This window comes from Fukomys damarensis, unplaced genomic scaffold (assembly GCF_012274545.1).
Source record: "Fukomys damarensis isolate Sample0158 unplaced genomic scaffold, DMR_v1.0_HiC HiC_scaffold_18, whole genome shotgun sequence".
Classification (NCBI taxonomy): Eukaryota; Metazoa; Chordata; class Mammalia; order Rodentia; family Bathyergidae; genus Fukomys; species Fukomys damarensis.
Window position 1 is genome coordinate 53,193,367 of NW_022900930.1, and position 17,960 is coordinate 53,211,326.

The following is a 17,960-nucleotide window of genomic DNA, read 5'->3' on the forward strand; positions in this document are numbered from 1 at the left end:
CTCTCTCTCTCTCTCTCTCTCTCTCTCTCTCTCTCTCTCTCTCTCTCACCTGTCTCCCAGGCTTGTCCAGGTTCTGCTGCCTTCTATGCCCACACTGTGGAGCTGGGCTGGGCCATCTGGGCTTCTCCTGCCAGGACTGTGCATGGCTCACAGAGAGCCCTCTCCCTTCCTGGCTGCTGTCCACAGAACAAGAGTGGTTCCCAAGGTCCTGTTGGCGGAATAGCTGCTTTGCTAAAGTGTGACTTGCTGTCCCTGCCCCTCAGCGTAGGGCACAAGCTGCTGACAGACCCCACGCAGCTGCATTTCTCCCCTCTCTGCACCCAAGCACCTCTCACTCCTCTTAGGTCAGCCGCACATCCTGTTCCGGGCTGCTCTTGGTTCCTGGAGTTCCCCGAAGGCCAGAGACCATCCATAAGGTTCCTCTTGGCTCACCTTGTTCCTTGGGGACACACAATAGGCCCCTCACCTTCTCCAAGCCCTGCCCAGACCCACTTTGTGGCCCACAGGACACCTCCGGCTCCCTGACTCCTGCCTTTGCAGCCCTTGTTCTCTCTGCCTTTCCTTCCCCGCAGTTTACTCACCGCCTGCTAACGTGCTGTGTTCTCTGCTCATTTGCTTCGGTTGCTTCCTTCTTGGCCTTCTCTCATTACTTACACCCCCGGAGGCAGGGTTCTCTGGGCTCCAAGGTCCTAGACCCTCGACTTTGAACTGCTCCTTGCAGGCAGGAAGCCCTGCAGGTGTAAAATGATGGGCAACCTCAGGAATGGCCAAGGGCCACGTTTAAACCCAAGGCCGTTCCACAGCCGTCAGAATTTCTACTGGCATCCCTGCTCCTCTGATACTGGCAGCTGCAGTATCCAATGTGACAAAATGTGGGCATTTGTGCATTGTTGTGAAGCTACAAGTAGCTACAGGAGGAGAGATCAGCTTGACTTTTCTTCTGGATGCCGGACCTGGAGCAGCCCTTGGTCTGTGTTCCGGGTGCCCACACCCTGGGGTGCCCTTCTTTTCTTGGTGAAAGGAAGATGTGTGCTGTCCTCTAGCAGGGGACATGGCTCACGCTTCTGACGCAAATTAACATGGCACTTCTCAGCACGGAGGACTCACTCTCCGCACACTGACCCTGTGGCATGTTCTCTGTCCCACTCACAGTGACGGGAGCATCGTGTGGGGTACCTGTGCTAGCTTACACATATGGGACTTTCATATTTAAATGGGAATTGCCCATGGCTGGGTGTCCTAAGGGACAGGACAGGTGTGTCTGTAAGATTTTGCTTAACTACTTCAAGCCAGCAGGGTTGAATGCTGATGTTGGTGATGATGGAAAATAAGTGTCTGCTATTTCTGCACTTCTCTGTGTATCTGGCATATTTTATATTGATATTTAAGAGACACTCTACTATTTTACGCTGCACACAGAGCAACTGGACACAACTGTGTGTGCTATATGCAGAGTGTGAAGTAATCAAGATCTGTGGACAGTGATCTGAATGTCGTGTTTATTTCCCTTGCAGTCCATATGCAATGAGCAGACAAAGCTGTAAACTCCGGGTATAGGACACACGAGCTTCTGCTGGCCTGAGCATCAGGCCCCCGCCCCCCCCACCCCCGGCCGGCCTGCTGCTCCGCCCTGCCAGCCTCCTGGGGAGCTGCAGAGGTGCCCTGCAGAAGATCTCTCCCTGCAGTGCAGCAGAAAGCTGCAGGGAAGGGAACTGACACCTGGCCTCCATGTCTCTGAGCTGGAATTTCCAACAGCTTGGCTTTTCTGGAGCTAAAAGGCATGGAGACAAATCCAAGGCCAGACCCAGGCCAGGCCTGGCATGGACCCTGCTGGGCCAGCACGCCTTGGCCAGGAGGAGCATCTCTCCTGCTGTGCCTGCTGCCCCCTCCTGGACATCGGAGGTGCAGCACCGAGGCTGGACGCAAGGGGGCACTTGGCTGTGGAAAGGCCCAGCTGGGCTCTGGTGTAACTGCACCTGGGCATTGGCGTCTGTGCCGGAGCGCCTCCTTCCCCAGTGACACGCGGTGCCTGGGCGTCTGTCTGTCTATCTGTCATCTTCTCGGGGACTCTGTGACTGTGCAGGGGCTCAGCATCCCAGCTCAGGGGGCAGAGTGGGGCCAACACACGACTGTGCTCTCCCTCCGCAGCCTGCACTTCATTGTGTTCGACACGGAGCTGGCGCACGACATCCTCAAGGTGTGGGACGGCCCGGTGGACAGCGCCATCCTCCTGAAGGAGTGGAGCGGCTCGGCGCTGCCCGAGGAGATCCACAGCACCTTCAACTCGCTCACGCTGCAGTTCGACAGCGACTTCTTCATCAGCAAGTCTGGCTTCTCCATCCAGTTCTCAAGTAGGTGCCTCCCCGCCCACAGCCCACTGGCCTCTGCCCCGCGCAGGCCCTTTGCCTTCCCAGGGCCCCCTTGAGCACCGCGCGGAGCCAGCTTCGCACTTTGGAAAGTGCGTTTGAAGGAAAGAAGAGATTGCTTTGCTCCCCTGTCGCTGGGCTGTTGGCTGTAGAGAGGCCTGCCCAGCGCGGGTGGACGGCCAGGCCCTCCAGGTGGGGAATGCGGAGAACAGTATGTGGATCTTCCTGTACCGGTTTTGCTCCTGAGCAGCTCATGTTCTGATAGGAATTGGAAACCAGGCAGGGTCTTTTCAGGTACAAAGCCCGATCCTCTTTTCTTAAATGAGGGCAGTTGAATCAGTCATTTGACAAACCTGCCAATCTCATTTTTATGGTCATCTTCTCCCTGCTTTACATCCTGCTGGGACCTCTTTCCAAGATGAAGGATCGGCTGCTGCTGGCTCTGGAGCTGTGTGTCCCACATTCACCGCCGTGTGTGGTGGACTCCGGCCTCACCCCGTTCCCCCTGGGCGTGGCTGCGAGACGGGATTCCCTCCTCTAGGAAAAGGCTGTGGGCACCCAGTGCACATTCAGACCCTCAAAGCCACAGCCCACTGGCTCTACCCTGCACCCCCAGGGACACCAGCTGACAGCCACAATTATGTTAACGGTAATCAGTGAACACTTCTCATTAAAGCTTAATTACCATGTAATCATGGGTGAAACTTGCTGAAGGAGAGGTCAATGCGGAAGAGAAGCGGCCTTTCCCTGCGGGACTGAGAGATGTCTTCCCAGTCCTCTGGCCTGGATGGGCCACTCCCAGGAGACGTGGTGGGGGGCCTTGATTGTTCTCCATCTTCCGGATCGATTTCTCCAAAACAGCACAGGTGACTCAGGGCCCACATGCCACGTCTCTAACTTACGTTGTGGAGAGATAATGTGTTTTAATTTAAAAGAATTGTTTGTTGCTAACAATGAGAGAGCAGCTACTGAACTGGGTGGAACTACTTCAGGGGAAAAAGTAAGAGGCTCGGGTTGACAGGGAGAGTAGCCATGTGGACAGCACAGGGACAGTCTGCCTGGCCCTGCCCCCCTGCCCTCTACTCCCCCAGAGCCTCCCTGGGACAGGCAGAGGATAACCACACTCATTCACAGCTGACCACTGGCACAAGCATGTGATCAAAATATACGGTGGACGTTAAACGCTCAACACTGCAGAAGACACTGCCACTAATCCCCTGTCTCCCCACCTCAAACACACTCATCCCAACGTTCCCGCCACTCTGGAGTCCTCTTCCACGAGAGTCTTTCTGACGTGTGGTCAGATACCGCAAATGCTGCGCCTGCCAAGTGCCATCCAACAGAAAAGCAGCCTCAGGAAAAGGTCACCATGTGCCCTCATCTGCCTTGAGCACAGGATCTGGCACTGTGACCTCTGGCTCTTCCCCAAAGTCACGCTGACCCCAGAAGGTCAGTGTTTTGAATCAATTCAGAACGCTGCAGGCAGCCAGGACAGGGCAATTAAGGACGCTCATGAATGAGGACTCCAGGCTGCTGAGAAAGTGGCAAGAGCCCAGAATGAGTGTGTTCAAGTCCAGGGGATTATGGCAAAGTCAGTGTCTCTTACTCTAATAAGCTGCATTTCAAAGTTTAAAATTCTCCTTTTTTTCAGTCACACTTCACAGTTTGGGAACAACTCTAGTCATACACAAACTTATTCCGCTGTGACCATCTGGTCACCTGCCCAGTACGGAGGCACCAAAATCACTTGTTGAAAAGAGTCGAAGCGCAGATGCTGGCTTAGGGGAAGTTGTAGGAGCTTCTTTCAATGGGATGTTGAGATTGAAGCCATTTTTCTTCTTTCAAATAATAGCAAAATTAATACCCACTGAAAAGCGAGCAGTGGGCTGTTTAGGAGGTGCTGTCCGTGCTCCTGAGGAAGTGTCCTGGTGCCTACTACTTAGCGGTCCAGCGCATGGGTCCCTGAGGACACCAGCAGCCCTGTCCTGTGACCACCTCTGAGGAGGATCCTGCCCTGGTCCCAGGCTCACTGGCCCAGCTACAATCAGTGGTCCTTTCCTGTCTGCTCTTTCCCCAATACCTGGGACTTGAAACTCCCTAGAAATTTCAGACCAGAGAGTGTAGGCAGAAGTGTGCAGCGTGGTTTCTAAAAGCAAGAAACACCCCACTCTTGGGCCGAGTCACCCCTCAGTGTTTTAAGCATGTCACTCAGAAGTCGGGCAGCATGAGAGAAAGCGCATGGGACTCGGGAAACTTTGCAGCAGTCACCCCCAGCGGCCTGTGAGCGTGAGTGTGAGTAAGTGTGAGTGTGGCCCAGGGGATACGTGGCGCCCTTCCCAGGTTCCTCCGCTTCTCAGCTCCCCCAACAGTGACCCAGCGGCTGCTCTCTGTGAGCTGTGACCGCTCCAGGGTGCACAGTGCTGGGTGCTCAGTCCGGACTTGGGCCCCTGCAGCCACACTCACCGTGGGACTGGCATTGGATGCCTGGTCACACCCTGCTCCTGTTTTTCGTTTCTTGGGTGTGTGTGGGTGTTTCTCATACTTTAGTCACCGGTTCTCGTGAGGCTGAATTTATTAAGTGGTCTTTTCAGTCTTGCTCTGATACCCATCATCCCAGTGTTTTCCCAGGACAAAGACCTCCATGTGGTAAATGTGCGTCTGGACGCGCTGTGAAGGGACACATCTGTGTTTTCCTCCAGTAACTCACATTCGCTGTGAAATAATTGAAAAGCATTTGAGGTACAGAACCGAGGAGCTGGCAGCATTTGGCATTATTAAAGAGAATATGAACTATCACAGTGTTAGCAGCCCCAATTCTGGTTATGAAGAAAACCAGCACTGTGTGTGTACGTGTGTGTGTGTGTACGTGTTTGTGTGTGTTAATCGTAACTATAATATAATGCCTTTGAACTGTAAAGCACTGCATGACCCAGAGGTCTCAGACACGCACACACAGCCACAGGCAACACTCTGCAGCCGTCAGGAGAAGCAGAGCACAGCCCTGACCCTGGGCGGGCACTGCTCCTTTCCTATGGGCTGCACAACCTCCAGCTTGTACATCGATCCAATTAGCATCCACTTCCCGCTAATTAGGTTAAATTAGGACCTAATCCTCTTCTCAGCACCCCCACGGTTTTGATGAGGTCTTCCTTCAAAGCTAGGGAGCACAAAAGCACTTTGATTTATAAGTTTTCTCCAAACACATGGGGCTGTTACTATTTACTCTCGGTAGCAGACATATAGAGACTCTGGGGAAGCACTACGTGATAAATGATTCAGCCTGCAGTGCTCAGATCACATCCCTGCCTCTCTGGCCTCCTGCTTCACACCACTCAATTGAGAGGACAGCGTAAGATTCTCCTTGCACTTGCTTGTCAGGAAGGTGTGTGGGGAGGGAAGACAGGGAACTATCAGGGCCTGATCCGCATCTGAGAGGCGCTGGTGCTGTCAGGAGGCTGGGCCCGGGCCAGCTCCCACCTGGGCCAACCGGGTGGATGGCAGTTGTGTGAGTGTGCAGTGGGAAATCTGAGACTGTGCTCAGCTCAGTGCGGTGTGTCAGTGGACAGAATCCATTGGCCATACCTGCCGGGAGGCCCGGAAACCATTAAACCTGATCGCTTTAGAGAACGAGAGGTGAAGTTTTAAATTTAGTTTTGATTTTATTTATTATAAAGAAACCAAAATCTGAACAACTGAATGAAAGAACCTTTGCTTTCACGAAGATGCTGAAGATGGAATCTTATGGTACATCTGAAATTTAAGGTCAACGTTTCTGTTAGATACAAAGAGTTTTGGCGAAGTTTCAATGCTATGCTATCCTAAAGCTCAGGAACACACAGTGGGTCTTTCCAGAGCTGCTTATTTTTGACAGGATGGAGCACTGTTGCTAATTAGTATATTGTCTCACAGCGTTCACATGGATTTATTTTTTTCTGTTAAGTTTATTGGTACATTTAAAGCAAACAATGCAATTACATTTATCATTGGGATCTGTACCTTTACATGATATGTCTTGGTTCTTGTTTTTCCCCATTCCCCAGCCCTCCCTTTACCCGCTTCACCCTTCCCTATTTACAAAGACTTTGTTTCCATTTTTTCCTTTTTTCTCAGTTTTTCTTTTCCCTTCTTTCCTTTTCCCTCCCCTTCCCACTTCCCCTTTAGCCATTTTCTTCCTATTTAACATTCCCAATTATACCATTTGTACCTTACTTACACTTTTTGTTTTTCACACCAGAGAAACTATTTGGTATTTATTCAAGTGTGTCCTATTTATTTCACTTAAGAGTGTAGCCTCAATGTGCATCTATTTAGCTATCAATGTTTCTACTTTCTCATTCTTTACGGCTGAGTAATACTCCAGTTTATAGAAAAACCACGTCTTCTTTATTCAGTCTCCAGTTGATGGGCATTTGGGTTGTTTCCAAGTTTTAGCTACTATGAACCATGCCTCTCTAAATGTGAGTGCACATATATCACTGTGGTATGATTCTCTTAATTCTTTTGGTTTTTGTTTGTTTTTTTGGTACTGGGGATCGAACTCATGTCCTTGTGCATGCAAGGAAGGTGCTGGAACCACTGAGCTAAATCCCTGCCCTCTTTTAATTCTTTTGGAAAGATACCCAGCAGAGGAATAGCTGGATCAAATGGAACCTCTAATCCTAGTTCTTTGAGGTATCTCTGTATCTATTTCCACAGCGGTTGCACCAGTCTGCACGCCCACCAACAATCAAGAAGGGATCCTTTCTCTCCACAACCCCAGAAACATTTGTTATTGGTTGATTTCTTACTAGCAGCCATTCTTTCTGGGGTGAAGTGAAATCTCTGTGTTGTTTTCATCTGCATCTCTGGAATGACCAGTGATGTTGAACATTTTTTCATATATTTATTTGCTGCTTTTACTTCTGAGTCTGAGAAATATCTGTTCATTTCAATGCCCATTTTTGAACTGGGTCTTTGTATTTGGGGGTCTGATTTTTGAGTTCTTTATATATTCTAGATAGTAGTCGTTTGTCTGAGGAGTAGCTGGTAAAATATTTTCCCATATTGTAGGTTGTCTCTTAGCTCTATTGGTGATTTCTCTTGCACTTCAAAACTTTTTAACACAATGAGATCCCACTTGTTTATTCTTTGCACAAGTTCTCGTGCTGCTGAAGATTTGTTCATAAAATCTTTTCCTATGCCTAAGTCTTTGAGTATTCTGCCTAATGTACTTTCCAGTAAGTTTAGTGTTTCTGTTTTGATATTTAGGTTTTTAATCCATTTGGATTTAGTTTAGTGCATGGTGAAAGATAGGGATCTAGTTTTAATCTTCAGCAAGTTGAAAGCCAGTTTTTCCAACCTTTATTAAAGAGGCTATCTTTCCTCCAGTGAAGATGGTTGGCTCCTTTGTCAAGGATGAGGTAGCTGAGTATGTCTAATGTTGTTTCTGAATCTTCTAATCTATTTCATTGAACTTTGGATCTGTTTCTTTGCTGGTACCATGCTGTTTTTATCACAGTGGCTTTGTAGTATAGTTTCAAGTTGGGGATTGTGATACCCCCTGCCATGTATCTGTTGCCTACTATGGTTTTTGCTTTCTAGGTCTTTTCTGGTCCCAGATGAATTTTTGGATTGTTTTCTCAAGTGAAATATATTGATGGGATTTCAGTAGGGGTTGCATTGAATCTGTATAGAAGTTTTGGAAGCATGGCCATTTTCACTATGCTGACTCTTCCTACCCAGGAGCAGGGGATGTCTTTCCATCTTCTTATACTCTTTTCTGTCTCTCTCTCTCTCTCTCTTTTTTTTTCAGAGTGCTGTAATTATTAAGGTAGAGGTCTTTTATCTCCTTTGTTAGATTGATTTCTAGTTATTTCATTTTTTTGGATGCTATTGTGAAAGGAAGTTTCCCTAATTTCTCTCTCAATGAGTCTGTTATTTGTGTACAACAAGGCTCTTGATTTTTGGGTGTTGACTTTGTATCCAGCTACTCTACTGAATCTGTCAATTAAGACTACATGTATTTTGGCAGAATTTTTTTAATCTTCTATGTAGATTATCATATTATTAGCAAATAGTGACAGTTTAACTTCTTCCTTTCCTAACTTTATTCCTTTTATTTCTTTCCATTGTCTAATTGCGGTGGCTAATGTTTCTAGAACTACATTGAACAGGAGTGGTGACACTGTACATCCTTGTCTTGCTTGAGATTTTAGCATGAAGATTTTTGGATTTGGACCATTTAGAATGATATTGGTTGTTGGTCTTTCATAGATAGCCTTTATCAGGTTGAGATAAAGACCATCTATTCCAATTTTCTGTAGAGTTTTTAATTATAAATGTGCATTGAATTTTATCAAATGCTTTTTCTGCATCTATTGAGGCGATCATATGGTTTTTGTCCTTAATTCTGTTGATATAGTATGTTACATTTATTGATTTGCATATGTTGAACCATCCTTGCATCCTTGGAAGAAATCCAACTTGATCAGGGTGTATGATCTTCTTGATGACCCTCTGTATTCTGTTTGCCAGGATATTCTTGAGAATTTTTGCATTTATGTTCTTTAGGGTGATTGGCCTGTAGTTCTCTTCTTCAATTGGGTCTTTCCCTGGATTTGGAATCAAAGTAATACTTGCTTCTAGGAATGAATTTGGGAGTATTGCTTCCCTTTCAATTTCACTGAAGAGTTTAAAGAGTAGTGGTGATAGTTCTTCTCTAAATGTCTTGTAGAATTCAGCGGTGAAACCATCAAGGCCTAGGATTTTCTTTGTTGGTAATGTTTTAATTACATTTTCAATTTCACTGAATGTAATTGGGGTGATTAGAGTTTGCTTATCTTCATTGAACTTTGGAAGTTCATATGTGTCTAGGAATCTGTCCATTTCTTCTGTATTTTCCATTTTATTAGAGTATAGGTTTTTGAAGTACGTATTGATGATCCTCTAGATTTCTGGTGGGTCTGTTGTGACTTCACCTTTTTCATTCCTAATTGCATGAATTTAAGTCTTTCCTTTTTTTGATAAGGTTGGCTAAGGGTTTATAGATTTTATTTATTCTTTTGAAAAACCAACTCTTCGATTCATTGATTGTTTTTGTATCATTTTCTTAGTCTCCATTGCATTGATTTCTGCTCTGATCTTCATTATTTCCTCCCTTGTATGAGCTTAAAGCTTGTCTTGCTCTTCTTTTTCTAGGAGATTAAGGTTAAGTATTAGGTTGTTTATTTGATCTTGCTCTGTTTTTCTAGTATATGCATTTACTGCTATGAATTTCCCTCATAAAACTTCTTACATTGTGTCCCACAAATTCCTGTATTTTGTACTGGCATCATCATGCAATTGTAGAAACTGTCTAATTTCTTCTTTAATTCCCTCTGTGGCCCAGTGGTTGTTCAGCAGGGTGCTATTTAATTTCCATGAGTTTGTGATGTTCTTGCAGTTTTTTAAGCTATCAATCTCCAGTTTAATTGCACTATGGTTTGATAACATACAAGAGATAACTTCAATTCTTTTGCATTTACTTAAGCATGTTCTATGAACTAACATGTAGTCTATTTGGGGGAATGACCTATGTACAGCTGAAAAGAATGTATATTCTGATTTTGTGGGGTGGAACACTCTGTAAACGTTTACTAAGTCCATTTGTTCTAAGACTTGGTTCAGATCTGTTATTTCATTGTTGGTTTTTTGTCTAGATGATCTGTCTACTTGTGTCAGTGAAGCATTGAAGTCCCCCACTACAATGGTATTAGTACCTATTTCATTTTTCATATCTATTAATATTTGTTTTGTACAGATGGGGGAATTAGTATTTGGTGCATATATTTATTTATGATTATCATTTCTTCCTCTTGTATTGTTCTCTCTACAAGGATGTAGTGGCCTTCTTTGTCTCTCTTAATTAGTTTTGGTTTGAACTCTATTCTGTCTGAAAAAAGATAGCTACCCCTGCTTTTTTCTGGGTTCCTATCACATGGAGAACAGTTTTCCATCATTTTACTCTCAGTCCATGAATTTTTTTATAGATTAAGTGGGTTTTTGTGTACAGCATATTGTTGGATTTTGCTTGTTAATCCATTCTGCCAGCCTGTTTCTTTTGATTGGTGAATTGATTCCATTAACACTGATGGTTATAACTGTTATATATTGACCTTTCATCGTCATGTTATTTTCCTGTTGTTGGTTCTTTTATTTTTTCCCCCTCTTCCGTTTACTTTCTGGCCTTGCCTGGTATATTTGCTCTTTTGGTCCTTATGGAGTTGTGGTCTTCATTTTCTTTTTCCAGAATACTATTTAGAAGTTTTTGGAGTGCCGGTTTGGTGTTCATGAAATTTCTCAGGTGTTGTTTGTCATGGAAGTATCTTATTTCCCTGTCAATTTTAAAAGATAGTTTTGCAGGATACATCAATCTGGGTTGGAGGTTGTTTTCTTTTAGAACTTGAAATACCTCACTCCAAGCACTCCTTGACTTGAGGGTTTGTGTTGAAAAGTCTGCTGTGATTCTGATGGGCCTTCCTTTGCATGTGATTTGTTTCTTTTCTCTAACTGCTTGTAGTATTTAGTTCTTCTGTTGGGTTTCCGGGATCTTGATTATTATATATCTAGGTATGGATTTTTTTTTATCATGGTTAGTTAGAGTTCTATGTGCCTCACTTATCTGTATGTCAGATAAGTTCGGGAAGTTTTCTTCCCTCTGTTTGGGAAGTTTTCAGTCAATATTACTGTTAACATTTTTTTATGCCACTTTTACTTTCCCCTGCTACTTCATGGATTTCTATCAGTCTTATATTATTCTTCTTTGCCTCATCTCAAAGTTGTTTGGTTGATTTCTCATGGTCCCTTACTGTTTTTAAGAGATCTCTATTTTCATGGTCACTGACTGCAATCCTACCATCTATATCTGGAATTCTGTCCTCACATTCATTCATCCTACTGTAAATGCTCTCTATACAGTTTTTAATCTCATGGTTATCTGTTTGAATCTGTTTCATAAATTCCATTTCTTTCCTATGTTGGACATTCATGTTTTCCATCATGGTCCTGAGCTCATCTATTTTCTTCTTAATCTGTTTCTGTTCTAGAGTCCCTAATCATGCCTTTCATTCTTCTCACCATTTCTGTGGTTATCTAGGAAATTATTTGTTTTTAATTTTTCTAGAGCCTCGTTTATGTTTTTTACTTCCTGTGCTATGGGTTCAGGGTGACCAGATGGTTGACTGTCAGACCTTTCCACCTTGTTTTCACCAGAGTTTACCCTTGGTGAGGTGGAAGTCTGTGTTTGTGCCTTGTTTCAATGCTTTCTCATTTCCACTTTTGTCATTGGTAATTTCCTTGGCTTAATTCCTGGTTTAATACTTCAATCTTCAAGATATAGCTTGTCTTTAAGTTTTGAGTCTGTAATATCTCTGAGGAAAACTCATTTTCATTGTAGCAGGGAGGACAACTGATTAGATCAATCACAACTCCCCAAGTGATACTATCAGCAACACAATAGCATCAAGCAAAGCTTAGAAAAGAACAATTTGTGGTAGTTATTAATCTATCACTATTAGCAATATGAATGAAATCAAAATTGAGGACCAGCCCAAAATATGTTTATAGTGTATAAAGTCTTCAGTATTGCAACTTTACCCTTCAGGATGGGGGTTCAGAAGGAGTTGGAGAGGGAGAGATAGATAAGATAGAGAAAGATTAGAAGTGAATTCAGAGGACACAGGAAGATCACACAAATTCTAGGGAGCTGTAGAAGAGAAGAGGAGAGGGCAGAACAAAATATTTCCAAGAACAGAGCAAACTAACAGCAATAGGGAGGCTAGAGACAGTAATCACTTGCTTTTAAAATTAACTGCAATTGAAAGAAGGAAAAAGGGAACAAAGGCAAAAGAAAGAAAACAAATTTGAATTAGGATAGGAACAGGAAAAAAACAGTAATGGAGATCAAGGTGGAAGAGAGAGAGAGAAAGAAAAGAATATAAAAACATAAAAAAGAAAAAATTTGAGAAAAGATAAATAGATAAAAATATTTTTAAATGATTAATATTTTAAGTGAAAAATATTACCTAGAAAATAGAAAATACACATAGAAATAGAGGGCCTCCTTCAGGGTGCCTCTGGTGACACAATAGACAGCATGGACTAAGCTAAGTAGTCTCAGCAAGCCAGCAGCTGTCCCCAAGGTTCAGGCTGATTTCTGGCTGCAAGACCCAAGTTGAGATCCCTGTCCTGCTTCTGGGTTGAACTCTGCAAGGTTTTACTGCAGGTTCCAGATGTTTTTCCCCTGAAGTTAGACCAGGTTCCTATGTGAGGTGTTGGTCCCTCCGACCTACCATCCATCTATGGTGGTGTGGTGTGCTTTATTGCAGATTTTCTTCACTTTTCCAGTGGACTTCAACTTTCAGCTGGGAGCCTCAGAGAGGCCTCTTTCTCTTGTCCTCAGGGCATGGGAGGGGGACACAAACACCGCTGTATTGGCACCCACATGACCGAGCTCCTCTGTGGTGACAGGTTGAAGTGGCGGGCCTACCTCCACATGGCTCCATTAAGGGGAAGTCAATGCAGTTCACTAAGATGCCTTAAGCACTAAATTAACAAGTTCTGTTGTGAGCACTGGTAATCTATTATAGCTCTACTTTGTGTGGTCTAATTATTGAGGACAGTAAGATTTGTCACTGATACAATTTCACAGCTTAAAAATATAGAAACATTTGCAAGAAATTAAAAAAATGACTTCTAATTTTGCTTAAAATGGACATTTGCATAGATAATTTTATCTCTGATAATTGGTATGTCTGAGTTAAATTAAGATTAAGATCTGATAATACAATAATATAAATAGAGGAAATAGAATCCAGTTATGAGAATTGATTAAGTGAAGGGAAACACAAAGGACTAGTTACTACAAAATCAAGTGACACCTGAATGCAAAAACAAGATTGTGGGTGGGGGATTTGTTGGCTAGTTTAGTAGCTATAATGTTCATAACTATTCTGGAATATCAGACTTTATTTAATTAGCTTGAAACTTCTCATGGAGTGGGCTTTTGTTTGTAGTGGTGTTCACATTACCATGGCGTGAAATCTAACTGACTGATTTATTTCTGTTACACAGTATGATTTGCTTTAACTGTGGAATTCAGTTTAAACCCATATTTGATAAGCAGGTTTCACAACATGTCTTCATAACTATTTAGTACTTGTCAAATGTCAAGATCAGAGAAGAAAATTTTCAACCTGAACATATTATTACAAAGAACTCTTGAAGGGCAGATTGCAAAGGGCATTTAATGTTTCTTTGTAATAATCTCACTATTTTTCTGTGCACTTGTTTTCATACCTGGGCTGCTTCTGCCAAGCTCATGAACATGTGTGTCTAGGGAATCCTTGTACTTTTATGTATTTATTTTTCTTTTTTTCTTACACAGCAACAGTGTTTCACAGAGCCCCTTGGGGAAAAAGGCATTGTGTTAACTAGTAAGGACCTTTGTTTGCTTGTCCCATATGAATGCTGCGACACAGGAGAAAGACAGCTTCTGCCCACCATGCCTGGGGTCCACCTGGCATGGTGGAACAAGGCTAAACTCTGTCCACACTTCCTAACCACAGGAAAATAAATTAAAATGCATTTCCAAGACCCAGCTGGAGCATTCCTACAACATCGTTTAAAATTGTTAGTTTTTCCTCCCTCAAATCAGTCCAACTTGGGTAAGGCTGGGAACTTTTCATTTTTATTCCATAATTCTAAAAGTAGAATGTTAGGCTGGGAGTTTATCTCACTCGGAGCCTTTGGAGTGGATTCACTGGTGCTCTCCAGAGATCTTTGAGGAAATACAAGCAATGTACACATCCTCTCTGAGACATTTAAAGCATCTCCCTGCAACTCACAGCTGTGTGTGATCTGAGAAGCTCCAGTTAGTTAAGAGGTTCAGTCTTTCTGTTATGTAACATGGGCTTAAGAAATGCAAACCTTCCAGCTACATGCTCCCTTGCTGTCCTGCTTACCCTCGTCTCATAAACTCGATTCTTTCCATGATTCTGGCTGCGAATTGAATTGGACAAGAACCGAATCAAAGTCAGTGGTTGGGTTCACTGCTGACCTTATGGGGGAATTTGATTCTGTTTCCGTCCGTTTGGTTTGTGGCCATAATTGTGGAGAGAACTGAGCTTGTGAAGCAAAGCACCACTATGATCACAAATACTCTGGGTGGATTTTGGTCTGAAGTTTCTTGTGAAGGTACTTTCCAGAGTGTGTAAGAGAGGTCCTGCCAGGAGCTTGTGGGCCGAGGGTCTTTACGTGGGAGGATTTTCAGAGGCTCCAGAGGTTCAGAGCATGCTTGATCAAGGAGATAAAGCCAGGTCTCAGACATGGCTCCACTTTGCATCCTGGGTTGCCTCTGGGTCTGCAGAAGGGACTGGAGTGCCTCTGCATCTGCTCCCCAGCTGAGCAGACCCAGCAGCTCCCAGAAACACCTCTGTACCACACCCTGCTCCAAGGCTGCCGTGCCTGTAGGATTCTTATTCCTGTACATTTGTGGCCTCATTACAGAGCAGTTCTTATTTTTGCTTTCAGTGGATCTGAAATACAGGTTTGGGAAATAGAAGTGATGAATATTTGTCTTGGTTTTAAACTTATAGTGAGTCTCTCATGCATGATCTCCTTGGCTTATCTTCTAAACTTTTACTTTAAGATTATATTAATGCTAAGATGCGCATGGTGGCACCCACCTATAACCCCAGCATTCCAGAAGGCTGAGGCAGGTGGATCTGGAGTCCAACCTCAGCCTGGACAATTTAATAAGACCCTGTCTCAAACTAAAAAGTAAAAATAGGCTGGGGATGTGACTCAGTCACATGGCCCTGGGTTTGATCCTCAGTACCACCAAAAAATTATATTAATACTGATAGTATTAATTGTTATAATAAAATTATGATCTTTTCACTATAAATATTCTTGTATAGTAGCAATTATTTTAATGCTATGTACATATTTTATTATTTCAACACTATATAAACTGCAGAAGAGGTTAACACTTACAAGTGAACACCTGAATCCCACATGTGACTGTTTGCCAGGAAAAGGGTGCATTTCCTTTGGAGGTCATGACTCTGAAATTGTGAGTACAAAGTAGGGTTTGCTGGTGATTTTTCAGGGGCTCAGAACACAGGTGGGCTGTGCCTCTCCAGGGAGGTCGTGCAGAGAGGAAGCCCCAGGCCCCGTGTGCGCTGGGCGCTGGCTGAGGTGGTGGGACACAGGGACCTGTGCTGTGGTCAGTACGCCACTTTGCAAACTGTGTGTCTCCCGGGCGAGGCCTTACAGATGCTCCCTCATTAGCTTCATGCCATGCGGCCCGCAGACTTGCCGTCCAGCTGCCCTGGGTCTGCGCTTGCGGCCTGCTGTCCCTTGGGTGTCTGCAGTGGCCGAGAAGTGTGGGGCAGTGACCCTGTCCTCCTGTCACCCCCATGCAGCCTCTCACCTGAGCCTTCTCTGTGACCAGGAACTCTTTCTTCCAGACACCATGGGAGAGTCTTATTCTGCCCGAAATCCCCTCCCTCCAAACCCTGGCCTGTGTGCTGAGCAGGCGGCCGACAGGAAGAAGGGTGTGTCTAGCCTTTGACGACTGTGACGCTGGCTGAAGCTCCAGTGCTGTCACGGGTGCCCACAGGTCATCTGAGGGACGTGTTACAGAGCTGTACAAGCCTCCCCACAGCTTTCTGGGCATCTGGCTGTCAGGTGCCAGGGCACGGAAGCTGTGCCACCCTGTGGCCTCTGTCAGCCCCCTGGGCTCTGAGCTTCCCCTTACAGAGTCCTGCGGCTTAGAGAGGAGACAGGGAAAGCCCAGGTCCCTGAGGTTGGAAATGCGGTAGGACATCCCTCTCTCCCTGAGTGAGGGAGCAGAGGGGCAGAGTGGCAGCTTCGGATTTCGGTACAGGCTGTGAGGTGGATAAACTGTGGGCACAGACAGGCCCCATAGCCACGGGCAGCTTTCCCCCCAGTTCACAGATATGCAAAGGGAACCCAGGCTAACACAGATCCTAAAAGTAATGTCCCCAAAACACAAGCTTTAGGAAACAGAAAAATCAAGCAAGATGAAAGGTCTAGGGTTTTTTCTTTTTTAATGAAAAGAAAAAATAGTAAGCACACTGGTATGTTCGCATATAAAAAAGAATCACTCCAACTGCATAAAATAATATTGTGTTTAATTTACAAGGTTTGCAGAAACCGATGGTGGCAACATCTCGTTCAAGGTCATCAGAAAGAACTAAAGTGTTTATCCAACTGCATAAAATAATATTGTGTTTAATTTACAAGGTTTGCAGAAACCGATGGTGGCAACGTCTCGTTCAAGGTCATCAGAAAGAACTAAAGTGTTTGAAATCAACAGCACATATGACAGGGGAACGATAAAAAGGCTGTAGAGAGGGAAATAAGAATATTACAACTAACCAAGGCTGACATTTTCAGGAGAATTTCCTTTGAACAAAGACTGAGAAAATAAACAGAGGAGTACAAAAGCAGGTAGGGTGGGAAAGGGTGCAGGGCCGGCCAGCGTCAGGCCTAAGGGCGCCAACCCAAGAGGAGCATGGAGCAAGGGCCCGGGGCAGCAGAAACCGAGCAGCGATGGGCAGTGAGGGACACAGCAAGTGCGACTGGGAGCCCAGTCTCCAGGACTCCAGACCAGTACCCCTCGAGCACACAACAGGGAGCCACATCGGTGCCACCACTGGAGACATAAGTTTGTGGCAGTTACCCAGAAAAGCAGGGGTGAGGCATCAGGAGCCCAGGGAGTGAGCACCTCGGGCGAAGAGAGGCCTGGACCTGCATGGACGACCTCGTGGGCTCACGGCCTTGACATTCTTCCTGTCCAGTGGCGGTGAAAGAGCCATGCTCTTTCAATGGGTCTCACGGAGTCGTAGATACAGCCAGCCATGAGTCTCGGTATAGAACAAAAACCAATTAGAGAGAAATAGTGATTAAAACAGCGCCTGCCCTCACTTAGCCAGGAGTGGAGGGGCAGAGGCTTGAATTAGCGTGATAATATGGTCGCCCCACGGCCTAAGCTCCCACACTAACTCTGTCTCACAGAGCAGGAAGCTGCAGATCTGTGAGGGGAGCGATCATGAAGCACTAATTAAGTCCTAACGAGCTGGCCTGAGCTTTGGAGCAGTTCTGCCGATGGCAGGGGTCTTGATGCTGGCGTCCAGGACCTTTTCTATTGGGTGCTTGCTCCTTCTGCAGGGTCCCGCACAGTCTCCTGTCAACCGTCATGCAGCACAGCTTCCTCAGATTAAAAATTCCCCTCTCCTGACCAAAGTCCAGGTCTTGTTCCTTTGTGTTTCATATCCTAACTTTGCATTTGAAGTGATTTCATTCAACAAATCAGGTAGACGATAGAGGGACAGAGAGGTGGACAGATAAGCTAGAGAGATGGGAGATAGAAGGTGGATGCCTGAGTGGACGGATGGACAGTGGGTTGGATGGATGGAGGGAAAATAGAGGGATAGATGGTGGGTCAGGAGAGGGTGAGTGGGTGGGTGGGTGGACGGGCTGTTAGTTGGATGGATAGATGATAGACAGATGAGAGAACAATGTGCCAGAATTTACAGAGCAGAAAGCCAA

General features: G+C 45.0%; 1 protein-coding gene across 1 annotated transcript in view; it reads left to right on the forward strand.

The window, feature by feature from the left end:
* Positions 1 to 17,960, forward strand: part of Csmd1 (CUB and Sushi multiple domains 1) — a 1,140,625-nt gene that overhangs the window by 934,205 nt on the left and 188,460 nt on the right. Inside the window, exon 26 of the mRNA XM_010620376.3 lies at positions 2,149 to 2,351. Within this exon, the coding sequence (XP_010618678.1) occupies positions 2,149 to 2,351 (203 nt within the window). The remainder of the gene's footprint in view (positions 1 to 2,148; positions 2,352 to 17,960) is intronic.